This window comes from Eptesicus fuscus, chromosome 19 (assembly GCF_027574615.1).
Source record: "Eptesicus fuscus isolate TK198812 chromosome 19, DD_ASM_mEF_20220401, whole genome shotgun sequence".
In the NCBI taxonomy this organism is placed as follows: Eukaryota; Metazoa; Chordata; class Mammalia; order Chiroptera; family Vespertilionidae; genus Eptesicus; species Eptesicus fuscus.
In genome coordinates, this window is record NC_072491.1 from 15,315,581 (window position 1) to 15,326,287 (window position 10,707).

The 10,707-nt window shown below is 44.8% G+C and overlaps 1 protein-coding gene across 1 annotated transcript in view; it reads right to left on the bottom strand.

Annotated features, from left to right (window-relative positions):
- Positions 1-2,784, bottom strand: part of DPYS (dihydropyrimidinase) — a 70,124-nt gene extending 67,340 nt beyond the window's left edge. Inside the window, exon 1 of the mRNA XM_008148468.3 lies at positions 2,459-2,784. Coding sequence (XP_008146690.3) covers positions 2,459-2,725 — 267 coding nt within the window. The 5' untranslated portion in view covers positions 2,726-2,784. The remainder of the gene's footprint in view (positions 1-2,458) is intronic.
- Between the last annotated feature and the right edge of the window lie 7,923 nt (positions 2,785-10,707).

Sequence of the window (10,707 nt, forward strand, 5' to 3'; positions counted from 1 at the left end):
CAAAGAGCCGCATGTGGCTTGCGAGCCGCAGCTTGCTGACCATGGGTCTAGGATAACAAAAAGTGCTTGTACGATAACTGAAAACAGGTTACAAAATTGTTGTTGTTAAAACTCACCAGAGGGTATTTTTCCATTTTAGAGAGAGTGGAAGGGAGGGAGAGAGACAGAGAGAGAGAAAAACATCGATGTGAGAGAGACACATCGATGGGTTGCCTCCCGCACATGCCCCAGTTGAGGCCAGGGATTGAGCCTGTAACCAAGATATATGCCCTTGTTTGGAATTGAAACCAAGACCCTTCAGTCCACAGGCCCACGTTCTATCCACTAAGCCAAACTGGCCAGGGCCAGGTTACAAAATTTTAAATACACGTACTTATCCACATACACACATAATCTCGGTTATGTTGAGTAAAAAGCGTAAAGGCAATACACCAAAATGTTGGTTGCCATGTGGGAGATTCTAGGTAATCTTTGCATGTTTCTATTACTTTTCCAACTTCTTATCTTTTGTATCGCCTATCATTTGGTATCTGAGAATCTTACCCAAAATGTAAAAATCAGTTCATGAAAATTTGGCAAAGCCTTGGGCGATGTGGTTAGATCATCAGCCCTCTCACATAAAGCTTGCAGGTTTGATTTCTAGGCAAGGGCATGTACCTAGGTTGCAGGTTTGATCCTCAGCCCTGGACCTGGGCCTGGTCTGGGATGCAGGAGGCAACCAATTGATCTCTCTCTCTCTCTCTCTCTCTCTCTCTCTCTTTATCTCTCTCCTCCACTCTCTCTAAAAATCAATGAAAAAAAAGATCCTCAGGTGAGAATTAACAACAAAAAATTTGGCAAATTTCATTTTTTAGCAAAAGGGAAATATAAATGTTCAGTTTTCAACACAAACAATGGCCTGTCTTACAAAAGACTTGGTCCATTGCCCACGTGATGAAGGCTGACAATGAGTAACTAGGCGGAAGGCTTCCTTCCAAATGTTGACGTGAGCAGCCTGACCCAGAGCCCTTTCCCTGGGTCAAATCACGCTTCTTTTCTATCAAATGCTCGGCTCCATCATGGATGCTTGGGGCAGGTGAAGAGGGGGAGGTGTAAAGAGAGTAAAACTGTTAGAAATCAGTAGGGTCAACAAACCACTGGTCAGGCTTCGGAAGCCTGAACAGCCTGTACTTGGGACTAAACAGCCCTATTTGTTTCACACTCAAAGCAGCGCCCTGGGGAAAACCTCAAGCACATCCTTGAGTGAAGAGCTTAGGCCTTAAGGGTATCCATATGGAAGGAGCAATCTCCCTCACCACAGCCCAGAACACAAACCTCAAGTGCTGAGTGGAGTTTGAAATACAGGTTCCAGCACGGCTGCCCTGCTCAGCTCCTGATCTTGCTCGCAGGAGCCTTGGAGAAACCATGAGGGTTCTTTTCATTCACCTGAGCCTCTAGGCCTTGGTGCCTGGAGAAACCCAAGCTCTCTCACCTGGGGATCCTGGGGAAGGTGATCTGACCCCCCGCACCAGCCGCAGAGCTGCAGGTGCTCAAGCAGCAGGAATCTGAGGCTGGATTTAATGTCCCCTGGCAAGGAGGGAGAAGACATGGGACCAGGCCCCTGGATGCAAGTGGGAGTGCCTGGGAGGTCACACCTGGAATACTTCTTTTGGAATCCCTTGTCAGGCACGTGGTTTTCCTTTTCTTTTTTTGGTTAATGCTCACCTGAGGATATTTTTCCCATTGATTTTTAGAGAGAGCGGAAGGGAGGAGGGGAGACAGAGAGAAAAACATGGACGTGAGAGAGACACATCGATGGGTTGCCTCCCGCATGTGCCCCAACCTGAGACCCAAGTACGTGACCTTGACCTGGAATCGAACCTGCGACCCTTTAGCCCAGAGGACGGCGCTCTATCCACTGAGACAAACCCACCAGGGCAGGGCTGTGATTTTTCTCCTGGAGCCGTGGAGGCAAATATTGTGGACACGCTGGCTTCTAGCCCACCCAGGCCTCTCACCACGCACCACCCGCTGCCAACTCAAGAGTCGGGCAGTGACTACCAGGTGAGAGTCTTTTTCATTTGCTTCTGGGCTGGAAATGGAGGGCGGGGGCACCATCTGGGCATGCCAACAACGCAGGAGGGAAGGCTTGAGGGCCATTGAACACCAATGAACACGGGGGTCAGGAGGATCTAGGGCGGAGAGAAACGAGGGCAAGAGAAGAGATGGCCTTAAACGTGTCCAATTACCCACATGGAGGAGTAGGAGGCCGCTGGGTTAGCCAAGAGGGGAGAGAAGGGGACCCTAGCAGCGGGAGCTCAGCGTGGAGAGCCTCTTCCCAGCTCGGCACCTGCTCGGCGGCTGCGGCTCACTCAGCCCGCGGGGTGGCTCTGCTCTGCACCCCGCGCGGCCGGCCAGAGAGGCGGCCCCGAGGGCCCCGCGGGCATCCAGGGTGGGGGAGCGGCGGCGGGGTGGGTACCTTGGTGCCCTGCAGGAAGTCATCGACGGACCTGGTGCCCATGAACGGGAACTGCATGTGGGTGTGGGTGTCGATGCCGCCGGGCAGGACCAGCTTGTCCGCGGCGTCCAGGACCCGCAGCCCCGCGGGCGCGCCCCCCGGCGGCAGCAGGTCGCGCCCCAGCGCCCGCACCACGCCGCCCTCCACCAGCACGTCCGCCACCTGCGAGGCGTCGGCGTTGACCACGCGCCCCCCGCGGATCAGGAGCCTGGACGGCGGCGCTGCCATGGCCGGGGGCGCACGGCTGGATGGGCGAGCGGGGGCCACCTCCTGGGAGATCCCCCAGGCAGGGCCCCGGTCTCCGGCTCGGGCTGCAAACGAGGGGCGAGTCCGGAGTCCCGAAGACCCGGCGGGCTTATCAACCGGCCTCCGGACGTGGGCTCCACCCCCAGGCCCGCGGGGCTGGCCCCAAAGGCTGGGACCGAACCGGAGACCCACCCAGTTCAATGCAACACCCACCCCGAGCTGGAAAGAACCGCTGGATCTGGATTTCCTTTCAAATATTCACTAGCAAATCGCCACACAGCCCCAGCAATTGGCAGGCTGAACGTTCAGAGGGAAAATGTTTAATCTATTTGAAACAAAAACAGCTTGGTATCAAGTATTCTCCAAGTTTTAATGACACAATTCATACCGGCAAGTTTTTCTTGGAAAAGAACAGGTAATATAACTCCAAAGATCTAGGTGTGTTTTGTTTTTTGTGTTTTGTTTTTGTTTGTTTTTTCTCCCAGCTTTCCACAAAACGATCTTAGAAGCCCTTCAGTTAAATCTTTTTCCCTCTTGGTATAAAACTGGTATCTATCCTCATACATAAAATTGAGATAATATTGGTCCTTCCCCTCCAGGTGTGTGTTGAGAAGCAAATATGCTGACCACCGTGAATGCACCTAAACAAAAGGAGACGCACCCTACACACCTGTTTAACAAATACCAGCTTTGTCATGGCTGACCCCGAAGGGGGGTGGCATAGAGGGGTAAGCGGTAAAGGTAAGTCCCATTCTGCCGGGCCAGGGTGTCTAGGTGGTTGAGCATCAACCTATGGACCAGGAATTCAGGTTCCATTCCCAGTCAGGGCACATGCCAGGGTTGCGGCTCAGTCCCAGGTGGGAGGTATGCAGGAAGCAGCCCATCAATGATTCTCCCTCATCACTGATGTTTCTATCTCTCTCTTCCTCTCCCTTCCTCTCTGAAATAAACAAAAATATATTTAAAAAAAAAAAAAAGGTAAGTCACATTCTGAGCTCAAGGATCTAAGAGCCAGTGTGACGTGCATACGTATTTCACTATCTAACAGAGTATCTAAAGCGGAAAATTCTACCTCTGAGAGAGGATAATAGGAGTTTATTTTTATTTTTTTAAAAATATATTTTATTGATTTTTTTACAGAGAGGAAGGGAGAGGGATAGAGAGTTAGAAACATCAATGAGAGAGAAGCATGGATCAGCTGCCTCCTGCACACCTCCTACTGGGGATGTGCCTGCAACCAAGGTACATGCCCTTGACCGGAATCGAACCTGGGACCCTTCAGTCCCCAGGCCGACGCTCTATCCAGTGAGCCAAACCAGCTAGGGCTGGATAATAAGAGTTCAGATGAAAGGGAAAGTTTATTTCTGCCTTGAAGAAAATTAAATACGGAAGTTTCACAAAGAGCTATTTGAACCAGAATATAAAGGACGTGAACGTATGGAAATGAGAATGGGAGAGGAATGGTGTTCTAGGTTGAGGGAACAGAGTAGGTGGAAGCACAGAGGAGGTGGTGATGCGTTGGGTCTGAACTCCATGAGGTTAAGCAAGGGGGATAGGGTTGGACGACTGGGGACCATCCCTTTCCAGCACTCAGGAAGACGGGACAGCACTGCGTAGGGAAGGCAGGGATGCAGGTTTTCAAGGGCACCACGACCAAATTCGGTAGGAAGGTTGGAGTGTGGCGGACACCTGCTGTTGCAGCATCTATTCTCGTCCTTCCCCTGCCAACAGTCCCCGCAGTGTCTTTGGTGGGAGGTCCTCCGACTGCATTCTCAGAACACTTGCCTTGCTTGTACCGATGGGAGCTCTGGCTCTGGAACTGACCTGCCCAACTAAACTCTGCCAATCCCAGTAGGAAATCCTCACAGCCACACTGATGGGTTCAGGCCGGGTACCTGTCCCCAGCAGACTAATGGTGCCCCATGAGAGCAGACCCTAGGACTGCTGCAAGGCTGAGCAGCTCAGTTTGGTCTTTCCTGCTGGATTGGAATCTGGGAGGGTGCAAACAAGAGGCCCGGGCAGCTGCCTTCCCTCTGAGGTTGGATGGTCTGTTCCATGCTTCTCTGTCTCTGGATCTATTTTAGTTCATCAGTTGATGTTGTTCATTGTATTCCACAAATGAGTGAGATCATGTGCTATTTATCTTTCTCTGTCTGGCTTATTTCACTCAGCACAATGCTCTCCATCTCCATCCATGCTGTTGCAAATGGTAAGAACTCCTTCTTTTTTACTGTAGCGTAGTATTCCATTCACCTTGCCCTTTGATTCCCCTCTGACTGGTTGAGCATTGGCCAATGAACCAGAAGGTCACGGTTTGATTCCTGGTCAGGGCACATACCCAGGTTGCGGGCTTGATCCCCAGTAGGGGGGTACAGGAGGCAGCCGATCAATGATTCTTTCTCATCATTGATGTTTCTATCTCCCTCTCTCCCTCCCTCTCTGAAATCAATCAAAAATATATTTAATATATATAAATATAATATAATATAATATAATATATTTTAATATATATAAATATATTGGCAATATATATTTTGGCTATAATGAATTGGGTTGAAATAGATACATTTAATCATGTTAAGGAACATCCATTATTTTAATATATATAAATATATTAAAATATATTATAGTTATGTAGTCATGAAAATGTTGAGACTCTGATACCCCAGGTGTGGGAGGAATCAGTGTAAAAGCCAAACCGTGGGGCGCAGAGAGACAGCAGTCAGGGTGTGGCCCCCTCTTAACTTGTTCTTGCCCCACCTAGGTTCACTTCCTCTGACTTAGAACCTCTTTTTATCTCTGCACGCTCTATGCTAATATTATGCTTTTATTTCTCTCACTGAAAAGGAATGGAGTTGCATATATTCCTTCTTCATTAAAAATGTTGTTTATCTGAAACAAATACTTCTTGGAAGAAAATGACTTTTTTGTTGGAAGAGGTATTTAGTGCCAGACATGGTAAGTGCAGTGAAAATGTCATAGGCGAAGGATACTGTTAAAGGACTAAAGGGGTCCAGTTGCCTGCGAGCATCAAAGACAGGTAAGTGCATGCTATTCATTGTTGATGACCTGTCACAGTTAGTAAGAAGCGCTCACTGACTTCATTTTCAGCTTTTCAAATTACAGTTCAGGACTCCACGGAGGAATTCTGCTCCCCCTCCTTCCCCCCCCCCCCCCCCCCCCCCCCCCCGGGGGAATTTTTAAGTGTTTTGTTCATATTAATAAGAACACAGTAATAAGAACAAAGTGAAAAGTTTCTTTTAGATTTCTTTGGAGCTCCAAACTCAGATTCAGCCTCATTTACTGTTTAATTTGCAGTTTTGCTTTCAAAGCAGTTGGAGTGTTACTAAGAAACAAGTATTGTTCTGCAAAATAAATAACTGTGATGCTGAAATAAACCACTAGATGGCTTCTTGAAAAGACCAACTATTCCTTTGGTTTGCTCAGCAATTTGCTGTACAAATACGGTAACCCACTCCTGGTGACCTTATCTCTATTGATATATGGCTATTATCCTTTCTTTTTAAAGTTGGAGAGGAAAATAGCTTTTTTGTATACTTGAATATGACTAATGCATCCTTTTGTGGACATCGTGTAATGTGCACGTACAATTTCATGTAATTATGACTTTCTAGATTTATAAAATACTAGAGGCCCAGTGCACGAAATTCATGCGGGGGGTGGGGAGTCCCTCAGCCCGGGCTGCACCCTCTCCAACCAGGGAACCCTTGGGGGATATCCGGCTGCCAGTTTAGGCTCGATCCCTGTGGGACATCCCTCTCACAATCTGGGACCACTGGCTCCTAACCACTCGCCTGCCTGCCTGCCTGCTTACCCGCCCCAACTGCCCACCTCCCAACCTGGCCGCTCCCCAACTGCCCCCCTGCCTACCTGGCTGCCCTGCAATTGCCCCCCTGCCAGTCTGGCCACCCCCAACTACCCCCCTTGCCAGCCTGGTCGCCCCCCTACTGCCTCCCTGCCCTCCTGGTCGCCCCCTAACTGTCTGGAAGGAAGTTGGACGTCCGGAAGATGTCTGGTCACCAGGTCTAATTAGCATATTACCCTTTTATTAGTATAGATATTATTTATATTAAACAAAGTTTCACATTATGATTTAAAGAACATACGAATTGAGCATAATTATTAAAAATATAGTAGTCCCTCCATGCATATTTATAGAATAATTAGTTGTTGAATTTGGATACACGTGGCACTGGGTTAAGGCCCTTATATATGTTGTGACATCTCTACAAAAACTCAACAAGGAAAGTATTGCTTCCGTTTTTTTAAGTTATGGCCCAGAAAGGGTAATTGCTCAGATTACACAGTCGGTCAGATTAGATTATACTGCTAAATAGATGAAGACAGTATTTCCACCTTTAATTTGTTAAAATAATCGCTGTTCTCCAGAACAATAAGCAGGAACAGCTTTAGTCCAAATTTAAAAGCAAGCAGAAAAAAAGGTGATGTTACCTGTGTTTTTGTCCTCTAGTCTTCGAGAGCTTATTGAGATATAACTTGTATATCACAAGTTCATCTATTTGTACAGCTTAATGGTTTTTAATATACTTACAGGTTTACAATGTTCATGGACCTAAAAAGAAGCCGGTACCAACTAACCATCACTCAGCACCACCTTTCCCCGCCCACCTATTTCCTAGCTCCAGGCAACCGTTCATTAGCTTTGAGTATTCAGGGCATTTCATATAAATGAAATCGTACAATATGTGGTCTTCTGTGAATGGCTTCTTTCATTTAGTGTAATGTTCCCAAAGTTCATTTATGTTGTAGTGTGTTTTAGCATGTCATTCCTTTTTATTGCCAAAATAACATTTCATTGTGTGGACCTATCACATTCTGTCACTCCATTTATCAAACGTACATTTGGGTTTTGTTTTTACTTCATGGCTGTTGTCAATAAGGCTGCTATGGACACTCATGTACACATTTTTTGTGTGGACACGTTTTCATTTCTTTCGGGCGTGTACCCAGGGGAGGAATTTTGGGTCTACGTGGTAACTCACTTTCGAAGCCCTGCGATACTGCTCCCACCGTGTGCACTCCCACCAGCAGTGTGAGGGGTCCAGTTTTTTCACATCCTTGACAACACTTATTGTCTCTCTCAGTACAGCCATCCTGGTGAGTATGAAGTGGTTGTTTTCTAATCTTTTTATGCCGTTAAAAAATAAAACATACATTATTCCAAAATAAATCAGAAATCCTACTATGTGGCTGTAAAAAAAAATCCCTTAAATATAAAGTAAGATCTATTATTCTCCGTGTGAAAATATAATACGGTAAAGATGTAGTTCAAGTTCCAAGAGTTATCCTGCTTCCAGTCTCAGCGACAATGGCACTTAGTGGTCCCTGTGCTGATATTTGAGGGTGACATCTACCACAGAGATTTCTTGTGAGGATCAGAAAGGAAGTACAGATGGCATCTAGTACTATGGTTGGTATTCAGTAACTATTAATAAATGGGTGCTATTTTCATTCCAAATTAAGAAAATGGGACAAAGAATTGTTTTTGCACACCTAATGATTCTAATGGCAACTCATGAGCAAGAGAAATTCCAAATTTAATGATGCAATCTCAATTAAAAAAATAGCAAGCATGCAAACAAAATCCAACCAAAGGAAACTAATAGAATCACGATGAAGTTAAAATTCACGTGATGCACAATAACAAATACAAAATCTGTACTTACGGGAAGGTAGACTATGGGAAATTAAACCTAAAAGCCAAATTAGATAAGGAATTTCTATGATCCTTGAAATCAGAGCTCGGTTGACAAGACAGAAATGTATATAAATATTCAAGTAACACTTGATCCTACTGCATTGAAATTGAGAAAAGTTTTATAGTTTTGTTTTTTAAATCATAATTTCTAAACATAAATTACTTCTCTGCATTTCTGCTATTTGTACTGCTCAATGCACATCACTAAGTTCATAGCATGCAGCCACATCTGTTCTGTTCTGGGCTCTACAGTAAAGTTCTTCACTTGGGCTTTTTAATAATAAAACTAGAGGCCCAGTGCACGAATTCGTGCACCAGTGGGGTCCCTCGGCCTGGCCTGCAGGATCAGGCTGAAACCGGCTCTCCGACATCCCCCGAGGGGTCCTGGATTGCGAGAGGGTGCAGGCCAGGCTGAGGGACCCCACCGGTGCATGATCGGGGCCAGGGAGGGACACAGGAGGTTGGCCAGCCGGGGAGGGACTGAGAGAAGGCTCTACTGTGTGTTCCACCCGTCTTACTTAGTCCCGATCAGCTGGACCCCAGCAGCAAGCTAACCTACTGGTCAGAGCATTGCCCCCTGGTGGTCAGTGCACATCATAGCAGGCAGTTGAGCAGCCTTAGCATATCATTAGCATATTACACTTTGATTGGTAGAACGGCCGACCAGATGACCAGACACTTAGCATATTAGGCTTTTATTATACAGGATAAAGAGGTCTGTGCCAAGATACCACTCTACCTTTGTTTAGTGAGTCTCCTTTTCATTGAGATACAGCCATAATAGAGAAAATGGGATGGCTGCTATAATCTTCTCTTTCAGAAAGCTCCATAAAGATACAAAAGGATTATTTGGTCCTATCCAAAATGTCCATGAAGACATTTGGCCTATGCGAAATATATCGAAAGCATAATACACAAGGCCAAGTAGAGTTTATTTCAGGAATGCAATGGTTCAAAATGACAAAAATATGAATATAACATCATATTAAAAGATCAAAGGAGAAAAATCATATGATCAACTCCATAGATAATGAAAAGGCATGTGATAAAATTCAACATGCATTCTTGGTTAAATTTTAAAAAAGAAAGGGTTTAATGGATGTTCCTTAACATGATTAAATGTATCTATTTCAACCCAATTCACTATAGCCAATATGTTCAACATTATTTTAGATGTACTAGACAATGCAATTAAGACAAAGAGGTTTGCAAATGGGAGGACATGATTGTGTAACTGAAAAACACACAAAAATGAACTGAAATACTATTATAAATTACAAGAAAATGGGAGGTTAGAAGCTGGGTAGAAAATTAACATGAATAGTTAGCCTTCATATATACCAAAATCAGACTAAATTATAAACAGAAAGAACTTCCTTAATAATGGTAACAAAATGATTAAATTCTAAGAATAAACTAAAAAAATGTACAAGATATCTGTAAAGTAAAATGTATAACATATCTGAAGTAAACAAGAAAAGACAAACAAATGGGCACCTTTGTAAGCTATGGCACCATCATTTAGACAGATTTAACATAATTATCTCAAATTTCACTAAATTAATCTATTAAAAAAACTGGCAAAAAATAAAAGTACCAATGGATTTGTTTTGTAGAACTCAGCAAGTTGAGTCTACCAAGTTAAGACGAAAAATAAGCAAGAATATTTGAATCACATAAAATTACAGTTATTAAAACAGTGTAGGACTGGTACAAAATAGAAAGGCAGATCAACCGAAGGGAATAGAATTTGAATTTGAAAGCATAGTCAAATAATGTGGAAATTTACGGTAAGATAAAAGGGTCATTTCAAATAGTAAAGGATGAATTTATTTGATAAACAGCTTTCGGATAACTAGGATAACTTGGGCGGGGAGTGGGGGAGGAGGAAGTGACTTAAATTCAGGCTGATCAACGATTTAATATGAAAAACAAATCCAATAATAGAAATACCTAACTTTACTTTTAATATTAAAATTTCAATATGACCTGGCCAGTGTGGTTCAGTTGGTTGCCCCATACACTGAAAGGTCTTGGATTCAGTTGTGGTCAGGGCACATACCTGGGTTGCAGGTACAATCCCTAGTGGGGGCACATATAGGAGGTAAGCACTGTATGTTTCACTCTCAAGTTTCTCCCTCTCTCTCCCTCAATCAATAAAAGCATGTCCTCATAAGGATTTTAAAAAAGGAAACAAAAACCACCAACTCTAATAGATACATAG